Source organism: Octopus bimaculoides, chromosome 6 (assembly GCF_046866305.1).
Source record: "Octopus bimaculoides isolate indiv1 chromosome 6, ASM4686630v1, whole genome shotgun sequence".
In the NCBI taxonomy this organism is placed as follows: Eukaryota; Metazoa; Mollusca; class Cephalopoda; order Octopoda; family Octopodidae; genus Octopus; species Octopus bimaculoides.
The window spans coordinates 110,144,725-110,171,064 of record NC_142933.1 but is presented as its reverse complement, the minus strand read 5'-3'; the positions used below and the strand labels follow the sequence as shown (position 1 = coordinate 110,171,064).

General features: G+C 38.7%; 1 protein-coding gene across 20 annotated transcripts in view; it reads left to right on the top strand.

Moving 5' to 3' along the window:
* Nucleotides 1-21,664, top strand: part of LOC106879617 (uncharacterized) — a 253,865-nt gene extending 232,201 nt beyond the window's left edge. For 13 of the 20 annotated variants that reach the window (XM_089354431.1, XM_089354426.1, XM_089354423.1 and 10 more), the window contains 9 exons: nucleotides 1,862-2,134; nucleotides 3,055-3,241; nucleotides 4,611-4,822; nucleotides 5,748-5,946; nucleotides 7,067-7,240; nucleotides 8,204-8,391; nucleotides 9,541-10,072; nucleotides 15,292-15,356; nucleotides 16,996-21,664. In XM_089354431.1, the coding sequence (XP_089210557.1) occupies nucleotides 1,862-2,134; nucleotides 3,055-3,241; nucleotides 4,611-4,822; nucleotides 5,748-5,946; nucleotides 7,067-7,240; nucleotides 8,204-8,391; nucleotides 9,541-10,072; nucleotides 15,292-15,356; nucleotides 16,996-17,154 (1,989 nt within the window). In that variant the 3' untranslated portion in view covers nucleotides 17,155-21,664. The remainder of the gene's footprint in view (nucleotides 1-1,861; nucleotides 2,135-3,054; nucleotides 3,242-4,610; nucleotides 4,823-5,747; nucleotides 5,947-7,066; nucleotides 7,241-8,203; nucleotides 8,392-9,540; nucleotides 10,073-15,291; nucleotides 15,357-16,995) is intronic. The other 7 variants (XM_089354433.1, XM_089354430.1, XM_089354422.1 and 4 more) reach the window with 1 other exon arrangement.
* The last annotated feature ends 4,676 nt before the right edge of the window (nucleotides 21,665-26,340 follow it).

Genomic DNA, 26,340 nt, shown 5'->3' with positions numbered 1-26,340 from the left:
TTCTGTTAACGATTCTGTTAACGATTCTGTTAATGATTCTGTTAATGATTCTGCCAGCTTACCACCATAATTTGATATAATGACTTAAGAGTTTCTTTTTGAATAATTAAAGCAATTTTAATTTCACTCATCATCATCATCATCATCGTTTAACGTCCGCTTTCCACGCTGGCATGGATGGGTTGGACGATTTGACTGAGGACTGGTGAAACCGGATGGTTACACCAGGCTCCAATCTAATTTGGCAGAGTTTCTACAGCTGGATGCCCTTCCTAACGCCATCCACTCAGAGAATGTAGTGGGTGCTTTTACGTGTCACCCGCACGAAGGCCAGTCAGGCGGTACTGGCAACGGCCACGCTCGAAATGGTGTCTTTTATGTGCCCATTGTCATAAACTGTGGATTTGAGAAGTTTTAATTTTATTTCAAACACATTCTACCCTTTAGTGTTTAAACCGGCCATATCAAGCCAAAATTGTCTTCCAGTTTTATGCTCAAACGAGCCAGCTCTGACTTCTTACACCTACCCTACAAAGTCATTCTAAAAATAAACAGGGACATCATCAAAATCTCAGAGTTACAAGATGCTGTATAATTAACTTAAAACAATGTAATTAAACAGGCTTTACATTTGACAGAAATGCTAAAGGGTTAAGCGAACAAATTTTGTGAATTTGATTTTAAACATTGCATGGATACAGAATATATGTTTATCTGTCTGTTGTACATAAATGTAAGTGTGCAAATAAAGTCTGCAAGAATCTGCAGGAAATATCAGCACATTTTTTATATTCTCATTCCTTGAACTAAATACAAACAATTGTATTTCGTTTGTTGTTGACAAAAACCTGTAAATGTTTTAATACTGGATGCTGACACACTTCATGACATGAACCAAGAAATTTAAATAATTAATTAAAACAACTGTTATCTCAATGATTTATTTAAGAGAAACTATAACTACGGCTAATACTTAACGAGACACCAAAGCTAAAACCCGTTTCCCAGGCCATTCTGTTGTTAATTTCAGTTCCAAGGGTTGCCTCTCTTGCCTTTCATGATCAAATTAGTCATTAACACAATGATTGTGTCTCCTTGCCATAAATGGATTTTGATTAAAATTTCTTTGTTTAACACATTCAATATGTTAGCAGAAGAGGTATTCTTGGATATTTTCCTCCAGTTGTTCACACACACACACACACACACACACACACACACGCACACACACACACACGCACGCACGCACACACATACACACACACACACACACACACACACACACACACACACACACACACACACACACACACACACACACACACACACACACACACACACACACTTCCTGCTGTTAGCACCCCTGTAGCCTTCCCAACTCATGCACCTCCCCCCTCAATCTTTACAGATGTTGCCTACCACCCTCCCTCCTATCTCTTCCCCTGTACACTCTTGTAACCACCCCCACCCTCAACTGTTTCTGCAACCTCTCTCCTCATACCTTAACCCCCCCCCATCTAACATAATGACACCCACTACACCTCTCTTTGGCTTTGTAGACTTGTGAGTAACATGGTGACTTCAATAGCACCCAGTGCCATTCTGTAAAGTGGTTGGCATTAGGAAGGGCAACCGGCCATAAAAACCTTGCCAAAACAGACAGAGGAGCCTGATGTCCCCCCACCTCTCGGCCTTACCAGCTCCTGTCAAACTGTCCAACCCATGCCAGCATGGAAAATGGATGTTAAATGTTATTTATTTATGCATGTGCATGTGCGCGCGCAAGATATAATGATTCTTAGTGATGCATGTAAATGTTATTTTCCTTCATTGAACTCTCTGCTTTTTCTTCCGTTTTTAGGTCCAAGACCCTCTTCTCTCCAACTTTGCTCATGGAAAGCTTTCTCCAAGATCTTTGTCTCTTTCCCCAATTCCTTCACCTGGCAACAACAACAGCAACAACAATTCCTATTTGACCCCTGACTCTGACGTCAGACCCCTCGATCTACGTTCCTCAAAGAACCATCCAGCCAGTGCTGCCTCCTCCAGTGCCAATAGTTCCATTCTTGATGACGATGGAAGCAATGAACCTATTGACCTCTCCGTTAAAAAACCCAAGAAATCCTCCAGAAAAGTAGGTGTAACATTTGCAATTCTTTCCTTTCTTCCAGCGGATGAGCAGGTTGGTGTGATGGTGGTGTCTGTGTGCAAAGTTTTACTCAGATATGTTGAAGAAGAGGACGATGTGACATGTGTAGACGGGTAGAGCCAATGACCAGTTGCTGCACTTTGCACCCTCGCCCCCCCGCCCCCGTCTATAATGGATGGATTTCATTTATTTAATGAGCCATGCTACCTTCACTCCTTTCATTATTGATGTTCTTTTGATTATCAATCTTGATGGTTATTACATTTGTGTGTGTGTGTGTGTGTGTGTGTGTGTGTGTGTGAATGGCCTGGTAGATTGTTCCACTGATTTGTTAAGTGATTTTGGTGCCCCTGGAGTTCAGGGTAGGCATGGACATTCTCTCTCTCTCTCTCTGCTCTTCTGTCCTTTGACCCCAGTTGAACATTGAGGGTGTGACAGCTGGAGAGAGAAAGAGGAGAGAGAAAGAAGAGAGAGAGAGAGAGAGAGGGGGGGGAAGAGATAGAGAGAGAACAAGGGAGAGAGGGGGCAGGGATAGAAAGAGAGGAAGAGAGAGAGTGAGGAAGGGAGAGAGAGAGAGAGAGAGAGAGAGAAAATTACACTAGTACTCAGTTGGTACTCATTTTCAGCTGAGTTGAACATGAAATGAAGTGCCTTGCTGAAGGATACAGTGCTGCACCTGGTTTGGGAATTGAAACCTGATCACTTACTTTCTTTGGTTCATTACTCTAACCACTGAGACACACACACACACACACACACACCACACACACGTTAAAATAGCAGATTGCTTTGGAAAGAAAATTGTTTACCTTTACCATTTTATGAGATAAGTTAGCTGAGCCATAACAATGAGATTTAATGTAAAATCCATGGATAAAAACCAAATAAATTCTGTCTCCTTTCAGACTTTGAAATCGACCGAACCGAGTTCACTGCGTGCTAAGTGCAACCTTGATCAACAGTGGCACGTGAACCAAACTCACAACAGCATGACATTGCCATCTGTCCAGCAGCAAGAGCATTTGTTAAAGAAAAGTCCTCAAGAATATGTCTTACAAGAATCAAATAGAATTTCATCACCTGTGGCTTTTGGTAAGAATTCTTTGCCTCAGCTTTGGTCCTTGATTGTTCAGTAATAGAGGAAGTGCTGTTATAACGATACAGTTTTAAGATCAGTTCACATCTAGGTGCAGGTATGGCTGTGTGGTAAGAAGCTTGCTTCCCAACCACATGGTTCTGGGTTCAGTCCCATGGCGTGGCACCTTGGGCAAGTGTCTTCTATTATAGCCTCAGGCCGACCAAAGCCTTGTAAGTGGATTTGGTAGACAGAAACTGAAAGAGGCCCATCGTGTATATATATATATATATATATATATATATATATATATATATATATACATACGATAAAGTGTAGTATATTGCCACATATATATATATTTGTGTGTGTGTGTGTGTGTGTGTGTGTCTTTTTGTTTGTCCCCCACCACAGCTTGACAACTGGTGTTGGTGTGTTTACATTTCTTTGACTTAGCAGTTCAACAAAAAGATCTATAACATAAACACTAGACTTAAAAAAAAAGAAAAAAATAAGCCCTGGAGTTGATTCATTCAACTAAAAAATTCTTCAAGTTGTTGCCCCAGCATGGTCGCAGTCTAATGACTGAAACAAGTAAAAGATACAAAAAAAATGATAGCTGTTATGCTTGAGATGTATTTGAACCTGTAAAGACTTTACACTATACTTTGTTGTGGAGAAGAAATAACTTTTGCTCTAGGCAAAAGGATGTTAAAGCACCATAAAATACCCTCTACTGGCCTGATGAATGCATGCATTTGAGAGTGGTTTTTTTCTCTTCAGCACCAGATACCATATTTGAATTGGTGTGAAGTTTATATAGCTTTTGTCACTGCTTCGTGCATCTACTCACAGAATGGTTTCTGACTTTGGCACAAGGCTGGAAATTTTGAGAGTGGGGATAATTCAATACTAGACTAGTATTTTATGTTTTTGTCCTTGGAGGGATGAATGGTAAAGTTGACCTTGGCAGGTTTTGAACTCAGAATGTAAAGAGCTTGAACAAATGGTACAAGGTATTTTTTCTGATGTCCCTAACATTTCTGCTAACTCCCCATTTGAGTGATATAAAAAATAATAATTTCTGTAGACAAGTGCTGTAGTTTTTTTTAACTCTTGATCATTCTTGATTGAGATGACTCATGATCCAAGGAGTTGTAACTGTGACCATTCTGTTTTATTGCCCAAAGATCTCCAATTAGCACCACTTGCCTTTAACCCTTTTGCTATTTATGTTGATATAAACTGTTTTTGTTTCAATTAATTTTTCTTCAAGAAAACATAAAATAACTTAAAAAAAACAAAACAAAACAAAAAGCTCCCAACAAATTTAACATTGATTGAAATACTGAAATAATTTATTTAATTACTGTTTCTCATTCCAAGATTCAGATAATGGTGATCTAGCATCTGTGAAACAGATTCTTAGCACAGCAGGTGCAAACACATTCAAGGAATACATGAACCCTGCAGAAGAAGACATCACTCTTAGCCATGCTAATGGCCATGAAGATATACCGAGCCCAGATGAATATGATTCTGATTTTGTTAAGAAAATCAAAAGAGAACCACAAGACCCAGAAGAAAATGAGGACAATGTATGTTTGCTTTGTCTTCATGTGTTTCTTGTTTAGTTTTGTCTGTTCAATATTGTAGAATTGAGTGGTTACTGGAATGACAAAGAACAGAGATGAAGATCCCAAACAGGACGTAAAATATTATGCATGAGCAATGGAAATAAATAGTTTCAAAAATCTTTGAGTTCAGCAAATTATGTAAAGTGATGTCAATGAAAGAAAACACTAAAAGAGAAAGGATATTGTAGTACTTTGTATCGGTTGTTTAATGAGTCTATAATATTTCGGGGAAAGATTCCCCTTTTCAAATGGAAGAAAGAAAATACTTGAACTCCTAAACTACAAAATTGTCAGTCTTTAATTTTCATCATCATCTAATGTCTATTTTGCATGCTGGCATGGATTGGACAGTTTGACAGAAGCTGTCAAAGTCAGGAGCCACACCACATCCCATAATCTGCTTTGGCATGGTGTCTACAGATGGATGCCCTTCTTAATGCCAACCAATTTCAGAGTATACTGGGTGCTCTTTACATGGCATCAGTTCCAGTGCTTTTTATGTGGCTGAGGAAAACCAAAGAATCTGCTGAATTGTTCCCTACGGTTTTTTGATTTTTATTTTTGAAGCTGTTAGTTGAAGAGAAAAAAGTCATACATGGCTTGTTTCAGTGCTTCTAGACTAAAGACTAAAGATAATTGATTAAAGTTGATAAATAAAAATGAATTGTGGTTAGCTTTGATTAGAAATAGTGACTGAGTTGCAAGGAAATGTAGAGCTGTACGAAAAACATTGGATGACTTAATGGTACAGAATTCTATCAACATTGAAAGTGTAACAAGATATAAAAAAATAATAAATAATATTTATTTTGATTTGTTTGTTAATAGAGTTACCTATTTTCTTTTTGAGGGATTTCAATAACAAATATATGTTCTTTAATTTCAGATTCTTGAAGAATGCAATTCCACTAGTCTCGATGAAACTAAGGGGACTATTTCCCAAGAAACGGACCAATCCAAGCAAAAGTCCCTCAAAAAGAAACGTAATTCTTATGCAGATTCCCCTCACAAACTTAAGTGTCCCTACTGCCCACGTAATTTTCCTTGGGCTAGTTCACTGAAGCGCCACATTTTAACCCATACTGGTAATTAAAATTTTCATTCTTGCCTGTCTTGTCTTAATTGGTCCTGCTGACAGAACTTAATGAGGCAATGATTTTATGAAATTTACTAATGACAAATTGGTCAAGATATTTGGTGGAATGTCAGCGAAGGACGATTTTTTATTTCTTCAGCTCTCTTTCTGACCCTCTTATTGGTTCTCTGCAAGGTTTTGGATTTCATTCTTCTGATTTTGATTTTTAAAAAAATGAAAAGAAAAATTGCATCAGGAATGTACTGAAGTTGATTCCAACCATATTCTGCCTCCTTTGTAAAGATTCCATGTTATACTCTTGAGTTTAATGATAATATTGTTTTCACCAGTGTTTGCAACATTAGAAACGACCTTTTTAAGGAAAGCGGCAAACTGGCAGAACTGGGCAAAATGGCTCAGTGGCATTCTGTCTGTCTTTATGTCCTCACCTCAAATTATTCTACCAAGATTGACTTTGCTTTCCATCCTTTTGGGGGTTAATAAAGTAAGTGCTAATTGTACACTGGGGTTGATTGACTTTCTCTGCCTTCCCTGACATTGCTGGCCTTGTGCCAAAATTTGAAAGCAACATTAGAAACGGTATGGCTGGGATAAAGGGTTTGAAGCATTAAGTTTCAAACCTCCAAGTTTTGAGTTTAAATACTTCTGGGATTAATTTTGTTCACTTTACTCCCTAGAGCCAATAAAAGGCATATGAGTCAAGTAACAAGCTGATCCAGAAGAGCAGGGCATGTTTTGGCATCGTTTACCTGGCTTCCCTGACTTATTTGACATGAGGACGTTTGAATGTTTCTCTTGTTCTCTCTGTTTGTTAGTCTGTTCAGCTTTATGTGTAGGAAGAGTTCATGTTATTTGTAGTCAATTAATTAATAGCCATGTCTCTTTCTTCCTCACTCTTGTTGTGTATATTTCTGCATGTGTTTGCCTGCAGTGCCAAAAAAATACTGTCACCAAAACGGGCTGAATGTTGAGTCAGCCATGCCTAATCCTCTGCGACTGAACAGCAGTGCCCAATTGTCTCATTTTAGATTCACTTGGCTATCAGCATGCCTTCCCCATAAATTTGCAGTCAAGAACTAATATATCAAAAATATGCTATTTCTTTGCAGGGGAGAAGCCATTTGAATGTCCTAAATGCCATGTTATATTTTCCACAAAATCCAACAGAGAGCGCCATCTAACCAGAAAACATGGTGTTAACATGCTTGATCCTGCTGCTCGTCAGTCAATGGACCGTCCCCATAAATGTCATCGTTGTGTCTTTAGTTCATTTGCCACAAAAGGTTTGTTATAAGCCATTTTTTTTTGGTGGGAGGCTTAGTTTTACATCGTCCTTGTTTTCATCATCATCATCATCATTTTTTAATGTCTACTTTCCCATGCTTGCATGGTTTGACAGAATTTTATTGATGCAGATTTTTCTGTGGTTGAACGCCCTTCCTATCACCAACCCTCACCTGTTTCTTCTATGGCCAGAGATATTTTTCATGGAAGACTGGAAATGAACAACACTGCTTGTGCGACGGTGATGCTCATTTACAATCATCACATGACATCAAGACAAGAAGGGAGACACTCGCACATACATACATTAACACATGAAAGGCTTCTTTCAGTTTCCATCTACCACTAGAAAGGAGACAGTCTGGAGTTGTTGCCAAATACTACCTATATATTGGGCTTAATGAGAAAGTTCTAGAAAGCTGAATCATGTGTTGGCTTGACATTGATTGGTTGGATAATTGACCAATCTCGTGAAATGACAGTGGTCTCATGGCTAATAATAGCGATTTGGTTTTGAATCCATTGCTCATACTTTACCAGATATGTTCAACTCGGTAATCAGATCAACATTTCACTCCTATACCCATATAACTGTGTTATGACTGTATTATCCAAGCAGGGTTTGGCCATATTGTCATTGGTGTAAATTGTAGGATACTAAAATAATCTCTAACTTTATTACTGATATTTCAAATACATTTCATATGATATTTAGAGTGGTTATGAACAAGTTGTTACACAGATTCAATTATCTCCAGTTGTTAAAAAGCTTGTGATGACTGAAGAAAGAGGGTCAGCATAACAATTTGTTACATAACCACTTGAAACATGTGTATTAAATGCATCTGAAACCTCAGTTATTGGTTTTGTTATTATTCTAATTAATTAATTTATCCATTTTCTGTTGTTTTAAAATTGTATTCAACCACTGAACTGGAATCTGTTTCTTTTATTCTCCACAGAAAATCTTCGTCGCCATTATCATGAACGCCATCCTAACGATCCAATACCTGAGAATGTCGGGTATGATCCCGATGAGAAAATACTGAACCTGTCTTCCCCTTCGACCGATCTGCTGAATAATAATGATAATAATAATAATGATAATAGAGTGAACAGTTACAATGAGACGTTTCACTCAACATCGCAGGTAACAGCCATGTCTACTTTTTATCTTTAGCGTTTTGGTAAAAAGATAAGATCATTGTAAGGTTTTTTAGGTTAGCCATACTGGAGCAATGGAAATAAAGTAGCAGATAAACCTTTATCATTAACAAAGAATCACAAAGCCAGAACTTTCCCAGAAAATAGGGAAATGATGGTTTTGTAATTTTTGTAGATAATGGTTTTCGATGGTGCCCCCAAGACTAATAGATTTGGTCTAATGGGAATAATCTGGTATTTATTTTATTTATCTCACAAGAATGAAAGAAGTTGGTTTTGGTGGGGTTTTAACTAGGAAGCTTCAAAGATCTTAACTAAACATAACAAACCATTTTATTCAAGGAACCATCAGTTCTATCCAAAGATATATTTCTGTAGATCTTGGTGTCAAATTGTGGTGCAATGCCTGAAACTTTTGGGAGAGGGGTTAGTTGATTGCGTTGACCCCAGTACACAACTGGTACTTATTTTATTGACTGCGAAAGGATGAAGGGCAGAGTTGACTTTGACTGAATTTGAACTCAGAATGTAAAGACGGATGGAATGCTAATGGTTCTGCCACCTCACCACCCTCACCAATTCTAGTTTTATGGAATGATATCTGTTGTGAATCAAAGTCCACTCTCTTCAAAAGTCCACTTATCTGTCTTTTGTCCCCAGATTTCTTTTATGGGTCAGAGAATATTTATTGAAGCATTATTTTACAGTTGGATGCCCTTCCTGTCACTAACCCTCACCTTTCTTTCAAGTAAAGGGTCTCTTATCTTGCACATTGTTGACGGGGTACATTTACATCAGGCTTCTTTCAGTTTCCGTCTACCAAATCTACTCACAGGTCTTTGGTTAGTTCAGAGCTATAGTAGAAAACACTTGCCCAAGGTACCACATGGTGAGATTGAGCCCTGACACCATAGTCATGTCTGTGCCTTAAAAAGGTTGTTCTACATGATAGTAGTTGTTGTGGTGGTAATGATAATAATAATAATAACAATAATAGTAATAATTCACACCATAAAAACCATTGAAAAAAACATGAAGAGAAATGTCAAGGTATGTTTAGACAGTTTACCGTTCTTAATGGTGTTAGCATTTTTGTTTCATTCTCATATTTTTTCATTTACTTTTATGATTTCAGAATAACGGAGAAGATTTCGATGGTGGTCTAAATGTTAGAAGCATCAGCTATGAAATTGACAAACAAGGAATGGATGATGAAGACCTGGTCAAAGACGAAAATGATGAAGAAATGCTTCCAGACAATCACCATTGGTCACCAACCACTGCAAAACTGCCGATCATCAAATTAGAAGAAAGTGCAGAAATCAACCACTCCTTGTTAATAAAACATCGAAAAGACCATGAAGTGGATTCACCGTTTATGTGCTACCTCTGTGACAGTTCCTTTGACGAAAGAGCCACATGTTTGGCGCACATAGAACAACAGCACAATACACAATGGCAAGTTGTTGCCGCCAAAATAAACATTGATAATATCGAGTATTTTTGCAACAAAATGGACCACATCGTTTCTCAAAGATGTAAAATGTCTGCCAATGTTGATGCTAACCGAAAGACTGATTATTTAAGCAGAAAAGTTTATTGCTCATTCTGTGCCCAGAGGTTTTGGTTTTTACAAGACTTGCGGTGCCACATGCGATCTCATACTGGTAATTATTTTTAAGACAGACTTTAGTTTTGGCAGTGCCCCAGCATAGCTGCAGCTTTTGAGCTGAAACTAATTGTAGATAGTGACGAAGGAAAAGAAAGAGAATATGCTAGACATTTAGTTTATTGGTGAATTAGCAGAATCGGTAGAGTGTCAGATAAAATGCCTTGTGATATTTAGTTATGGCTCTTTACATTCTGGGTTCAAATCCTGCCAAGATCAGCTTTGTTGATACAATAAGTACCTGTCACATACTGGTGTCATTATAATTGACTAATACCACTCCCCTCAAACTTTTGGCCTTGTAATTATGTTTGACTTTATTATTTTTATTACGATTATTATTATCATGAAAAGTAAGGTGGGAAGCTGGCAGGATCATTAGCTGCCAGGTAAGATGCTAAGCAGCCTTTTATCTGTCTTTATATTCTGAGTTCAAATTCCACCAAGATTGACTTTGCTTTTCCTTCTTTTGGGGGTCGATAAAGCAAGTACCAGTTGTACACTGGGGTTGATGTAATTGAGTTACTCCTCCTCTCTTGAAATTGCTGGCCTTGTGCCATTATAATTGTTTGTTGTTATTTCATTAAGTTTTGCATGCAAAGAAGAGATTGACCCCTTTATATTAATGTGAACCCTATCACTCTTCAGAGGTTGAAGTAAATAATCTGACATTATATATTTTTTTTTGTTTTTCTATGCATTACATCAGTATTTTTGGAAAGTTGTGTGGGTTGGATATTTCTGCAAATATACACATTTACAAGTAACCTTTTCATCTTCCTCTTTATACCATCTACCACTTTATCTTTTCATATTTTGAGGCAGGCAGCAATGGAATCAGTTAGAATTCTTGCATGTTAACAACTTAGGGCTTGGTGATTGAAGAAAATCTTTGCAAAGGCTGTTTTTAAGGAGACAAAATAAAATAGTTTTGCATATGTTAGACTCAGGTGAAAAGTGGGGCAAAATGATGAAGGGGAAAAATAAGCTCGTTAATTTGATTGAGGTGGGTATTGTATGCATTTAGTAAGGTCAGAGGAAGAGAAACTAATGTGATTACAAGCCATAGTTTCAAAGACAGGTGATGGGTACATTGTAGTTTGATGTCAGTAACTTTTTAGCATTTGAACAGGCCACATCCATCCCAAATATTTTACCAGTTTTATTTTCAAACTGGCCAAGTGCAGCCTTTCACACTTACACAACAAAATCATTGTTAAAATAAGGGTGTCGAGCTGGCACAATCATTAGCACGCGGGGCGAAATGCTTAGTAGTATTTCATCTGCTATTATGTTCTCAGTTCAAATTCCACCGAGGTCAACTTCGCCTTTCATCTTTTTGGAGGTCGATTAAATAAGTACCAGTTAAACACTGGGTCGATGTAATTGACTTAATCCCTTTGTCTGTCCTGGTTTGTCCCCTTTATGTTTAGCCCCCGTGGGCAATAAAGAAATAAATATCATTGTAAAAATAAACAATGATATCGTCAAAATCTCAAAGCTATCAGATAATGCATGACTAATGTTGAAGAATGTGAATAAATAAGCTTTACATTTGGCAAAGATAATCTGAATATTAAATGGATTAATGTTGTCAGCAATGATATTTTTCTGTGGAAGGAATAAATTTGTTGTTCTTAATCAATGGAAACCCATCAATTGCAAGTTAAATTCCACTTCTTGGAATCCCTTTATTATTATTTCTAGCAACTTTTTTTCCCTGGAGACCATATATTATCAGAGTTGACTAACCTCAAATAAGATTAAACATTACAAATTTAAGTAAACATTTTTTTCAATCTAAGGTTTGATCACTCAACTGATGTTAGTTCAATATATTGGATCTTTTGAGAGTTTAATTTTTTTGGATAAACTCCTGAGAGAAGTGTACCTGACCTCTGTATGCAGTGACCTCATTATTATTATTATTATTACTAAAGATGTTTAAGTCACAAGACCATTAGCATGGGGGACAAAATGCTTAGTGTGGCATTTCATGTCTTTATGTTCAGAGTTCAAATTCTTCCAAAGTCAATTTTGCCTTTTGTCCTTTTGGGGTCATAAAATAAGTACCAGCTGAGCACTGGGATTGATGTAATTGACTACCCCCACCCCAACTGCATCTACCACAAAAAAAAAAAAAAAAAATTTCAACCTTTTGCCTAATGTAGAAAGGATTATTATTATTAATACACAATTGGTAGAATTGGTAACTTTGAATGGAGGATAATATTAATCTAATTTCGATTTGTTCCTCTGTGTTTAGGGTTCAAATTCTGCCAGGTGTAAGCTTTGTCTTTTATCATTAAAATAAGTTCCAGTAATTTGGTGAATCAATTCAGGAGACAGGATCTGATTTCCGAAAATTGAAATTTGTTTTGGAATGAGGAGAGACTTGGTTACATCAGACTGAAGCCTGGGACTTATTTTACTGAACTGCTAAGTTACAGGGATGTAAACACACCAACGTTGGTTGTCAAGCAAAGATGGCGGATAAACACAGGCACACACACACACACATGTGCATATGACAGACTTCTTTCAGTTTCTGTCTACCAAATCCACTCACATGGCTTTAGTTGGTCCAGAGCTGTTGTAAAAAACATTTGCCTAAGGTGCCACACAGTGGGACTGAACCCGGAACCATGTGGTTGGGAAGCAAGCTTCTTACCACACAGCTACACCTGTACTCGGTATGTGGAGATTTCATTTGAATATAATTGGTCAAGAGAAGCCGCGAAACAAATATTTGAATTTCCATAACCTCCACTATTGTCGTTTTTACCTCTGCATTTGCCTGACTTTAGCATCACCTGTGGTTTATCTTAACGTGATGATAAGTAAGAAATCTTATCACAAGACAAGTTGTTAGCCGACCGCACCCTCCTCCTCCAACATCGGTTTTCTGTTTAGGCATGGGTTGTACAGTTCAACAGGAACTTGGGAGCCAGAAGACTCATCAGACTCCAATACCCGCATGGTTAGACACCCTTCACTAATGCCACCCACTTTACAGAGTGTGAACTGGGTACTTCCTATGTGGCACCAGCATGGGTGGGGTCACGAAGTAACTCACAAGATCAGACCCCTCCAATGTGTGGAGTGTCTTTATTGAGGGAGGTGATGAGAGGTTGAAGTATGACAGAGACAGGGGCCTTGATGATACACACGGTTACCTTTCATTGGAAGAGGAAGAAGAGGGTGGTTGAAGATGTTAAATAGATACCAAACACTGAATGTTTGGTACGTTTTACAGAAAATAATTACAGGTAGAAGAAGTGAAGTAGTTATGACTCACTCAGTTGGTCAAAGATGGCACGACCAATACTCAGGATCTTCATAAATTCTTCCAGATTGGTGAGATCAATACGATTGATGTTCAGTTTAAACATGACTTTGTGGTTAAGAAATTCACTCGGCAATCATGTGCTCTGAAATTTAGTCCCACTGCATGGCATCCTGGACAGGTGCCTGTTATGAAAACCTGAGGTGGACCAATGCCTTGTGTGTGAAATTGGGAGATCGGAACTGCAAAAGCCTAATATGCATGTGTCCTGTCTTTACAGTGGCATTCCTTGGGTAGAACAGTGTCTTTACTGATGTTTTTTTTTTTTTAACTTAGTGGTGCAACAAATAGAGTATGTTCAGCTAAGTGCCAGATTTAAAAGTAAGTCACAGAGTTGATGTGAATAACTACAGCCCTTCAATGTAGTGCTACAGCATGGCCACAGTCCAAGAACTGGAGCAAGTGCAGAATGAATGGGATGTCTACAGGAAAAACATGAACAAGAGATATTCTAGAGTGTTGTAATGGCAGAAAGGAAGAATTTTGAGAAGTGTACAGGATGGGATGTGGAGGTGTGTCTCCTGTTAGGGTTGACTGGTTCAGAGAAGCAGGGAACCATTGTAGTAGTGGCAATTAAAGAGGCAGGGAACCTATTTCAAAGATGTGGCTAGCCAAGGATTCACTACCGTTGACCAAAGCCTTGTGAATGAATTTAATTGACAGAAACAGAAAAAAAAGCTCATTGAATGAAGTTACATACATGTGTGTGCATGTACATATATATATATATATATATATATATATATATATATATATACATATATATATATATATATATGTATGTGTGTGTGTGTGTGTGTGTGTGTGTGTGCATATATGTATGTGTGTGTGTGTATATAGGTGTGTGTTTGTTTATATTGTATTTTCCCCCCTATGAAAGTCCAAAGCTATGAGTGGTAGTGGATACACCCTCCCTTCAGCTGAAGGGATTTTGTCTTGCAAGTTACTGGTGACCCTGTTGGTGCTGGTGCCACATAAAAAAAAACAAAAAACAAACAAACACTCACTACACTCTGTAAAGAGGTTGGTGTTAAGAAGGGCATTCGACCATAGAAACCATGCCAAAGCAGACAAACGGAACCTGGTGCAACCCTGGGCCTTACCAGCTCTTGTCAAAGCATCCGACCCATGCCATGGAAAACAGATGTTAAACGATGATGATGATGAATTGGAAAACAGATGTAAAAATAAATGAATGGATTCTGAAGGGTCCTTGAAAAAATCACTACATCAGCTGTGGCATTTGGTACTCAAATTTTGAACTCATCTTTAAAAACATTTTTATTTTTATTTATTAATTTCTCTGAATTTGGAAAACATTTTTCAAGAATGAAAATGATATAAAAAAGTGCCTTGTATTTTCAAATTGTTCTGTGACCAATCATTAGGAATTGTAGACTCTCCTGTATTCTCTGTGGATTTGGAAACTCTTTCAATTTGGTGTGGTAAGAAGTTTGCTATGCAACTGCATGGTTTCAGGTTCAATCTTACTGCATGGCACATTGGGGAAGCATCTTCCACTATAGTCCTGGGCCAAAGCCTTGTAGATGGAAACTGAAAGAAGCCTGTTGTATGTATGTGTGTATGTTACTGTCTCCTTGTCTTGACTTCATGCTTTAGTTGTAAATGGATGTCACCATCAGGCAAGCAATGTCTAATGTTTCTGATCTTTCATGAAAACATATCTGGTGATGGGGAAATATTACACCTTGCTGGGAAACAGGTGACAGGAAGGGCATCCAGCTGTAGAAAATTCATGTCAACAAATTCTGTCCAACCCATGCAAGCATGGAAAAGTGGACATTAAGATGATGATGATGATGTCGACAGTGATGACTAGCATTATTTATATTTTTATTTTATTTCTGCAGTTAATAATTTTATTGATGAAAACCAGGACCATTCGAAATCAGATCCAGAAATCGACAGAACAAAAGTAAGTCACAGCCAGTTCCTTTTTATTAATTTTATAATCATTTCATCTATTTGTTGTTAGTTTTTGAATTTGAATTTTAATTTAATCAAAAAGGAAATTTTCCCCTGGTATTTTGCATGCTTTGATAAAGAGAGAGAGAGAGAGAGATCCCTAAAGAGGTTTTATACGTATAGAAGGACTGGTCAGAAAGTATTAGGGACTGTTGCTATGGTCACTTGGCACAGATGCACCTTGGACTCTGTTGTGCATGCGCATTTGTTATAATGTTCTTCTCACTCACTTTTATTGTTTGTAGCAGTGCTTGGCAGTAAAGTGTGTAGAGTGTGGTCATCTCAAAAAGAAGATAGGGATTCAGCTGTGCAGGGTCTTACCGGTTGTGTCAAGGAAGATGGAAACTGTTTGAAAAGGGTCATAGCAGGTGATGAATTGTGGGTCTATGGCTATAACCCTTTCCTTTTTCCAAAAATCAGTTCCCACTTGAAAGGAACAAGATTTCAAGATGAGGAAAGAGAATGCTTCAAGGCAACTGCTCACTACCCCCAAAAAGGGTTTCCAGGAATGCTTCCATCAATGGAAACGATGCTGGATGTAAAGTGTGTGGCTTCAGAAGGGGACAACTTTGAAGGAGATCAAATGCCAGGTTGATAAGGGTTGTAGTTTTCTTTTTATGGCACCAGTCCCCTGAAGTATCTGTGTATCATATCTAATGTATATAAACCATTTGAAAGGCATGATGCTGTGGATTTTTGTCTGAGAAAAAAAATCTTTTTATTGACATTCTGTGTTAAAAACACAATATATATGAGAGCAAGACGAAATATCATTACAGCAATGACTCCCGAGAATGACAGACATGTTTCAGCCTTTTTGGGCCATGTCCATGATGTATACCCAGCTTTCAAGCCTACACATGTCCTCAGCATTCATGGCCCATGTTTCACTGCCGTTCACACACATGCATCATACAGTCTACCTTTCACCCTGAGGAGAGGCCCTTAGTTGCCAGCAGAGGTAGGAGCTCCCTGAACTTTGCCCAGGCTATTCTTACTCTAGTTGCTACTCCCACTACAGACTTGGTCGTGGAAACTATTAACTACTTCTAGTTTCTCCCCTTGGCATGTGATCGAATCTATTTTCTGTACGGAAAGCAAAAAAAAATTGCATAAATTTTTTATTGAAGCAGCAAAATTATATACACTCCTCCCAGATTGCCAGTAAAGGATCAGTTCCAGCACAAATCTGGAGACAAGATATACAGGACTGCCCTAGGCTCTGCTCCCCTGTTTTCTGCAGAAAAATGCATTTCTGACAGCATAAGAGGTCAACTAAGACAATTGCACCCCCCAAAAAATAATGCGGGGAAAAAAATTATTTAGTACTGAAATTGAGTCTGGTGTGAAATTATAAATTTACCGTGATTTGAAAAAGATTTGGTTGCTATTTCTAGAATGAGGATAACTAAACTAATAAGCAATAGGAGAAACCACTACGTAGATCCCTTGTATGCTAGAAATAGACGTCAAACTGTCTTACCACAAAATCTGTGTTCTCATAAGCTGTAGATTGAAAGGCTAGAGTACAAAATGTCCAATGTGTTGGTTGATAATTAAATCTGTGTCTTTGTTTTGGCTCTTTTCAGGGTCAACTGCCCATGGAAATAGCATTCGAGGAGAAGCAAGAGGATTGTAAGAGTGACATCCTTCCTGAAATATTGGGTCTCAATGAATCCGACATTGAGAAAATGTTAGAAAATGCTACTTCAGGGGGTAACTTGAGTTATATTGCTTCAGACAAATAACGAGGGCATTTTATTGGACACAACTCCTTGTTGGAGAAAATGAAGAATGTTACAAATTTCAAGAGAAAACAAAACAAAAAAATTAAAAAGACAAACCTGTTTTCTCTCTCAACTTGTTATTTGGCTGGGAGCATGCTTGGCCCCAAAACTTGTTGGATTCCATCAATGTTGGATGAAGATTTCGCTTATTTTTCATTTTCATTTTTTTCCTGGTTTCTATTTTTTTTTAAAAACTTGTTGGAACTTCAGAGTTGATATTGTTTCTAATCTTTATTATCAGTTTTGTTATAAATTAAAAAGAAAAAAAAATATATATATTAAAAAAAAAAAAAAAAAAAAAATATATATATATATATATATATATATATATATATATATATATATATAAACCTTCTCCCTCCTAATAGAAACATGTGTACGTGTTTATATATATATTTATAGTAAAGGTTCCTGGTTTAGTGGTTGGCATATTCAGCTCAGGATCATGTGGTCATCAGTTCGATTTCCAGCAGTGCATTGTGTCCTTAAGCAAGACACTTTATTTCCTGTTGCTCCTGAGTTGTACCAGTAATTCAAACGGGTTGGCCTTGTCACATTCTGCATCAGGCTGAATCTCCCCAAGCAGTCCACAAAGTGCTCAACCGCTTGCTCATTAATTTCATGAGCAGGCTGTTTTGTTGATCAGATCAACTGACAACCTACCAGTTATATATATATGTATGCCTGCATGCTTATGTGGTTAAGAAGTTTGCTTGGCAATCATGTGGTTTTAGGTTCAGCCCCATAGTATGCCACCTTGGAGTAACCAATACCTTTTAAGTGGAATGCGGTTGGTGGAAACTGTCTTGAAGCCTGCCATCTATTTCCATACACTCATGTGTATGTCTGTATTATGTTTGTGTTCATATTTACACTGGTAAAAACCAAACCAGTGTGTTGTTTGTGTCCCTTAACTTAGCAGTTTGATTAGTTGAGTTCCAGACTGAATTAAGTATTGGGGTCAATGTGATTGACTAAAAGAACCCTTCGAGGCAGTGCCCTAACATGGCTGTAGTCCAATGACTGAAACCAGCATAAAAATAAAATAATATACATGATATAATTATATAATGTTAAAAGTAGTTTTGTGTGACTGTGTCTCATTTTATATGTATGCATATATATATATATATATATATATATATATATATATATATATGCATATACATACATACATTCGATGCTTTTAAAAAAACAATATATATATATGTATGTGTGTGTAAGTTATTATATATAATTTGCTGAATTTTCAAATATATGTATTATCCAAATTAATTTGTGTGTATATTTGTGTGTGTCGATGACCATTTGCGTATGTATATGCAAATATCTGCATGTGAATGTTTGTATGTGACAAGGAGTTGCAATTACTTATTTGAAGCAGATGAAAGGAATGGTGGGCATGATTGGTCAGGTGACTTAGAGACATTAAAGACACACCTGAAGCCTCCTATACTCAGGTGTGTCTTTCTTTTTTCTACATCAAGAATCATTTCTCCAGCACTTTGGTGTTATCCATCAGCACTGGAAACGTTTTTTTTTTTTTATGAAGCATCATCATTTTTAATAACATTAATAATTACAAACACATAATCATCCACAATGGATCTATCTAATATGGCAGCCAAATCTCCCTCTTGAATACCACTGCATAATGTAGTTTTTGATTGGTACACACACAAAGACGCGATGGTCACGATTGGATTTACTTTGGTCAGGGTGAGGCCAGGGTTAATCAACAACTACAATTCCACCACTTCTATGATGACATGAACAACATTTACAGCAGCTGAACAACTCCATCATCATCGTAATTACCATTAACAAGAAAACTTAAACCAACTACATCATCATCTTCATCATAATTCAACACTAACAACAACAACAATTACATTACAGCTATATTTTCTATTTTATTTAACTAAAATCTCCTCCCCATCTTGTTTAGCCCTAGGTCATAGATCTGATCCAGCACAATTACCATTGAAGCTATGCCAACTCTTTGACTCTCCTGTATTATTTAATATGACCTTCCCTTATGTGGCAGAATGTGTTTTGAGGCAGCCATGGCTGCTATGTTGTTGTTTAGCCATGGGTCAGCTTTAATTGAGCAGAACTATGATCAAAACTGTTTCAGATAGTGACTGTTCCAATGGTCAAAGCCAAACTGGTGTTGTTGCTTATGTCATGTGATGACCAAACAGTTGGACAAGAGATCGATAAAATAACTATCAAATTGAAATAGGGACTACAGTTGATGGGATCAACCAAAAACCCTTGAAAGTTGTGCCCCAGCATGGCCACTGTTCAATAACTGAAACCAATGCAAAAATTAAATATTGTATAATGGTAAGAAATGATTTTGTCTTTGGATATCCTGGATACACACGTCTTCTGCCCCCTTTTTTTTTTATAGATGTATGGTGTGATTTGCAGGAGATTTGCTTATTATTTCTAGCAGGCTAAACAGCCATGTATGGGACCCCTCTTTGGCTCATTTTGGTGTTTACATGTGCAGAGAGCAGTGGAATTGGTCAAGAGTCTTGTCCTTCTGTCCCTGGCTAGGAAAGACACTCAACACATATTGGCTCACTTTGTTTTCAGTATGGAACTGCTAATTACTATAAGAACGCTTTATATAATTAGCAAATATTTTGTTAATGAACCTAGTACTGCATGCTAAGTTCAACCAGTTTTCCATATAGAAATCTTCTTAGCATCAAAACATTAATTGCCAAAATGATTTTTGTATCCAAATGGTTGAGCTGGTTTGGCACTGCCAAAACTTACCTCAGCCAGAATATTGACTCCTGCATGTCAGGTGTTAGGTAATATCTTTGTGTGTCTGGAATTTTGTTAACATTACTTTTGTCTATCCATTTCTTTTTCTGTCCCCTATTCCTGGTAGAGTCCTGTCAGAAGTAGGACCAGTTGAGATTACGATTATTATCCAACCATCTCATTCTTGGTCTACCTCTAGGCCTCCTGCTAGTTGGCTTGGCTTAGCTTGAAGAATGCATCTTACAATTCTTTCCTGAGACATTCTATCACATGTCTGTAGTGCCTGAACTGTAACCTTCCAAAGCAGAGAAGTGGCAGCTTGACCTGGAGAGTCTCTTTCATCTCCAAGTAATGTTACTTTTGTCTATAAAATTAATCAGAAATCTTTCTAGAGAACTTTTGATCTCAGCAAGCACGTCTTCGTTCAGACTAACCAACCTTGTCTAAAGAACTCTCCACAATGATGCTATTCTAGCCAAGAATTCTTCCCACTATGTTTCTGATGCTGACTAGAAACTCCTTGTAATATTGTCAAATGAATACCACTTCCTGGAGGGCAGGATGTTTTGTCAAAGAGAGTCTGAAATTAGGAACAAATTCTTCCTATTGAATATTGGTAGGAACAGTTTTCAACAAATGACTTTTTAGAAACCTTCCTGGCTTGGAACTTTTTGCTGTTGTGTAGCCCCCAAGTCAAAGATGTTCCGGTTGTGACCATCCATTTTTATTTCAATGTAGTGCACCAATATCACAATATTCCAATGTGCCATTTAAAAAAAAAAGAAATGGCAGCATGTGATTTGAGGGAAATTTGGCCGTTGTTTCTAGCCAGAGTCTTTGCCATTAGCTTGCATTGTCAATGCAATTCTTCTTATGTTCTGTTATAAGATAATCCTGGACTTCTCTGCCAAAATGCTTTTTACCATTTCTTGCACATACAAAGGTGAATTTTATACTTAAACCAAAATTGTACCAAGTTTAAGGATGAAATATATATATATATATATATATATATACACACACACACACACACACACACACACACACACACACACACACACACACACACACACACACATATATATATATATATATATATATATGCATATACACACAGCATACATGCTTGTATATAAGGAAAGGATCTTTCTAAGAAACTGTCACCCTGCCCATATCACATTTTCTGATGGTATTGTGAGTGGTTGCTATACTTTTGAAAATAATAAAAGATTTATTCATGTTGATCCAAAAACAAATAAAACAAAACATTCTTTTCAAACCTGTTTCATTAAAAAACAATGACAGTCACCCATCAAGTAAAGTTTTCTATTCAAATACATGCAGTATATTAATATGTATATAATATAATATATATATGTACATAATATGCTATCCTATATATATCTCTTTCTTTCTGGGGTTATGAATACCGAGTGTGTATTTTTTTTTTTTTTATAAGACATCTGATTGCAAGTTACCAAACCATTCACCCATTCATATAAATAATATATTGTAATGTTTGGTTTGAATAACGTGTAAGCATTCCAAATATATATCATTCCATATATCTATTGTTGTTGTTTTAATTTTTATTGTTACTCTTCAACCATCTCCCCCCCCCCAAATCTCTTGTAAATTGTTGTTTGTTTTATTTTATAGAAATAAATTTTTAAATGTTTGTTTATTCCAATCATTTTTTTTTTCATTCACATTTGCTCTTGAGACAGGAATTTGCTGATCCCAAGGAAAAACACACAACAAAAAAATTAAAGACGAATATTTTGTATATGGATATACATATAGGCGTAGGAGTGGCTGTGTGGTAAGTAGCTTGCTTACCAACCACATGGTTCTGGATTCAGTCCCACTGCGTGGCACCTTGAGCAAATGTCTTCTACTATAGGCTCGGATTGACCAAAGCCTTGTGAGTGAATTTGGTAGGCGGAAACTGAAAGAAGCCTGTCATATATGTGTGTGTGTGTGTGTGTCTGTGTTTGTCTCCCCACCATTGCTTGACAGCCGATATAGGTGTGTTTACAGTCCTGTAACTTAGTGGTTCAGCAAAAGTGACTGATAGAATAAGTACTAGACTTACAAAGAATAAGTCATGGGGTTGATTTGTTCAACTAAAGGCAGTGCTCCAGCATGGCCACAGTCAAATGACTGAAACAAATAAAGGAATATATATATATATATATATATATATATCATCATCATCATCATCATCATCGTTTAACGTCCGCTTTCCATGCTAGCATGGGTTGGACGATTTGACTGACGACTGGTGAAACCGGATGGCAACACCAGGCTCCAGTCTGATTTGGCAGAGTTTCTACAGCTGGATGCCCTTCCTAACGCCAACCACTCAGAGAGTGTAGTGGGTGCTTTTACGTGTCACCCGCACGAAAACGGCCACGCTCGAAATGGTGTCTTTTATGTGCCACCCGCACAAGCCAGTCCAGGGGCACTGGCAACGATCTCGCTCGAAAATCCTACAGGAGCCAGTCAGGCGGTACTGGCAACAGCCACGCTCAAAATGGTGCATCTCATGTGCCACCCGCACAAGAACCAGTCCAGGGGCACTGGCAACGATCTTACTTGGCTTGCCGGGTCTTCTCACGCACAGCACATTTCCAAAGGTCTCGGTCAGTAGTCATCGCCTCGGTGAGGCCCAATGTACGAAGGTCTTGCCTCACCACCTCAGCCCAGGTCTTCCTGGGCCTACCTCTTCCACGGGTTCCCTCAACTGTTAGGGTGTGGCACTTTTTCACGCAGCTATCCTCCTCCATTCTCACCACATGTCCATACCAGCGCAATCGTCTCTCTTGCACGCCACAACTGATGCTTCTAATATTCAGCTTTTCTCTCAAGATACTTACACTCTGACGGGTATTCACATTGACATTACACATCCAACGGAGCATACTGGCTTCATTCCTTGCGAGCTTACGTATGTCCTCAGCAGTTACAGCCCATGTTTCACTGCCATGTAGCATGGTTGTTCGTATGCATGCGTCATACAGTCTGCCTTTTACTCTGAGTGAGAGTCCCTTTGTCGCCAGCAGGGGTAAGAGCTCTCTAAACTTTGCCCAGGCTATTCTTATTCTAGCAGCTACACTTTCAGCGCACCCACCCCCACTACTAACTTGGTCGCCCAGATAGCGGAAGCTATCGACTACCTCTAGTTTTTCACCCTGGAATGAGATAGAAGTTGTTTCCTGTTTGTTTACAGTCTTTATTGCACCTGAACATCTGCCACAAACAAAAACTAACTTGCTAGTTAACCTGCCTTTGATGTTGCTGCACCTCTTATGTGTCCATAGCTTGCACCGGGTACATCTTATCGAGTTACTACCTACTCCTTTTCTACATACTGAGCAGGGCCATCTACCTGAAGGGGTTTGTGTTTTATCTACCTTCCTACTTATTAGGATTTTGGTTTTAGCTAGGTTGACTCTAAGGCCCTTCAATTCTAGACCTTGCTTCCACACCTGAAACTTCTCCTCTAGTTCTGATAGTGACTCCGCAATTAGGGCAAGGTCATCAGCATAGAGGAGCTCCCAGGGGCAACCTGTCTTGAACTCCTCTGTGATTGCCTGGAGGACTATGATAAATAAGAGGGGGCTGAGGACGGAACCTTGGTGGACCCCTACCTCTACCCGGAATTCATTGCTGTACTCATTTCCAACCCTCACCTTACTGGCAGCATCTCTGTACATGGCTCGCACAGCTCTCACTAACCATTCTTCTATCCCAAGTTTCCTCATTGACCACCAGATATGGGATCGGGGGACCCTGTCAAAGGCTTTCTCCATGTCAACGAAAGCCAGGTACAGAGGTTTATCCTTAGCTAGGTATTTCTCCTGCAACTGTCTCACTAGAAATAAGGCATCAGTAGTGCTTTTACCTGGCACGAACCCAAACTGCATCTCATCTAAATTGATTCGCTCCCTAATTAGTTGGGCTATGACCCTCTCTGTAACTTTCATAACCTGATCTAACAGCTTGATGCCTCTGTAATTATTTGTATCTAAAGCGTCACCTTTACCTTTGTAGCAGTTGACTATGATGCTGCTACACCAGTCATTGGGTATGACTCCTTCGTGTATCACCTGGTTCGTAATACGGGTGACTAGGCTATAGCCAACACTGCCAGATATTTTGAGCATCTCTGCAGTGATTCCTGATGGGCCGGGGGCTTTCCCGGTCTTCATACTCTTAATTGCTTTATCTACCCTGGTACTATCAACTCGGATAGCTGGTCCCTCTATTGGGTCGACATACGGCAGGCTCTCTTTCTCCCATTCATTCTCTTTATTAAGCAATCTATCGTAGTGGCATCTCCAGACCTCTTTCTTTGCATCCTCATTTAATGCAAGCGTACCATCATCCATGCGAACACATTTCTCTCCTACAACATCACTATTCTCTCTCCTACACTGTCTTGCAACACGAAATACCTCGAGTCTTTGGTCCTCACGGCGCAGAACATTGGCAAATCTTTCCTTATCTGCTTCCCCTCTGGCTAAATAAACCTGTCGCCTAGCCTCCCTTCTGGCACATTGGTACAATTCCCTGCTACCACCGTTCTTCCAGTCCTTCCAAGCCTGTTTCTTTTGTCTAATAGCCCTGTCTACCTCCTTGTTCCACCACCACGTTACTCTGGGTCGGGAGGGGACCTTACACCACCCACAAATCTGGTCGGTGGCTTTCAACAGGTTGTCCCGCAGAAATCTCCAATTGTCTTCCACGTTGTATGATGCTATATCCCCTTCTATTTCGATATCCCCTTATATATATATATATATATATACATATATATATATATATATAAGTGCAGGGTGTGTGATAAGAAGGGTTACTTCCCAAACACAAGGCACCTTGGTCTTCTGCTACAGCCTTGGACCTTTTGAATGGATTTGGTAGACAAAAACTGAAAGACCTGACATTACACATCCAGCGGATCATGCTAGCTTCATTTCTTTTGTTCGAGCCTACGCATGTCCTCCGCAGTGACGTCCCATATTTCACTTCCGTGAAGCATGACAGTTCGCACACATGCATCGTACAATCTACCTTTCATTCTGAGCGAGAGGCCCTTTGTCACCAGTAGGGGTAGAAGCTTTCTGAACTTTGCCCAGGCTATTCTTATTCTAGTGGTAGGTAACACTCTCTGAGCATCCATCCCCCACCCCACTACTAATTTGGTCACCTAGGTAGCAGAAGCTATCAACTACTACTAGTTTCTTCCCCTGGAGTGTGATGGAATCTGTTTTCTGAGCATCTGTGGTGATTATTGCCCCTGTGCATCTGCCGCACAAGAAAGCTATCTTCCTGGTTAATCTTCCTTTGATGTTGCTGCACCTCTTATGTGTCCATAGCTTACACTGGGTACATCTTATGCAGTTTCTACCTACACCTTTTCTACAGGTTGAGCAGGGCCACCTACCTGAGGGTGTGTGATGAGTTCACCTTTCTACTTACAAGAACCTTGATCTTTGCTACATTGACTCTAGGGCCTTTCGATTCTAAACCTTGCTTCCACACCTGAAATTTCTTCTCTAGTTCTGGTAGTGATTTTGCTATGAGGGCCAGGTCATCAGCATAGAGGAGCTCCCAGGGGCAACCCATCTTGAATTCCTCTGTTATTGCCTGGAGGACTATGATGAATAAAAGGGGACTGAGGGCTGATACTTGGTGGACCCCTATTTCTACCTGGAATTCTTCACTATACTCATTGCTAATCCTAACCCTCTGTATAGGGCCTGTACAACCCTTATTAACCATTCGTCAATCTCCAGTTTCCACATCGCCCACCACATAAGGGATTGGGGAACCCTGTCAAAGGCTTTCTCCAAGTCCACAAAAGCTAAATATAGGGGTTTATCTTTGGCTAGGTATTTCTCCTGCAGTTGCTGCACCAGGAATATAGCAGCAGTGGTGCTTCTACCTGGCACAAAACCGAACTGCATCTCATCTAAGCAGACTCTCTCCTTAATGAGGTGGGCTATGGCCCTCTCCGTGACCTTCATCACCTGATCCAGCAGTTTGATACCCCTTTAGTTATTTCTATCTAGAGCATCACCTTTACCCTTGTAGCAGTTGACTATGGTGCTGCTATGCCAGTCATTGGGTATGACTCAATCATGAACTCCCTGGTTTACAATGCAGGTGACTAGGCCATAGCCCACACCACCAGATGTTTTAAGTGATTTCTGATGGGTCCAGGGCTTTTCCTGGCTTCATACCCTTAATTGCTTTATCTACCAGGGAGCTGTCTATTCGGATAGCTGGTCCCTCTACTGGGTCAACATTTGGCAGGCTCTCCTCCTCCCATTCATTCTCCACATTCAGCAGTCTTTCATA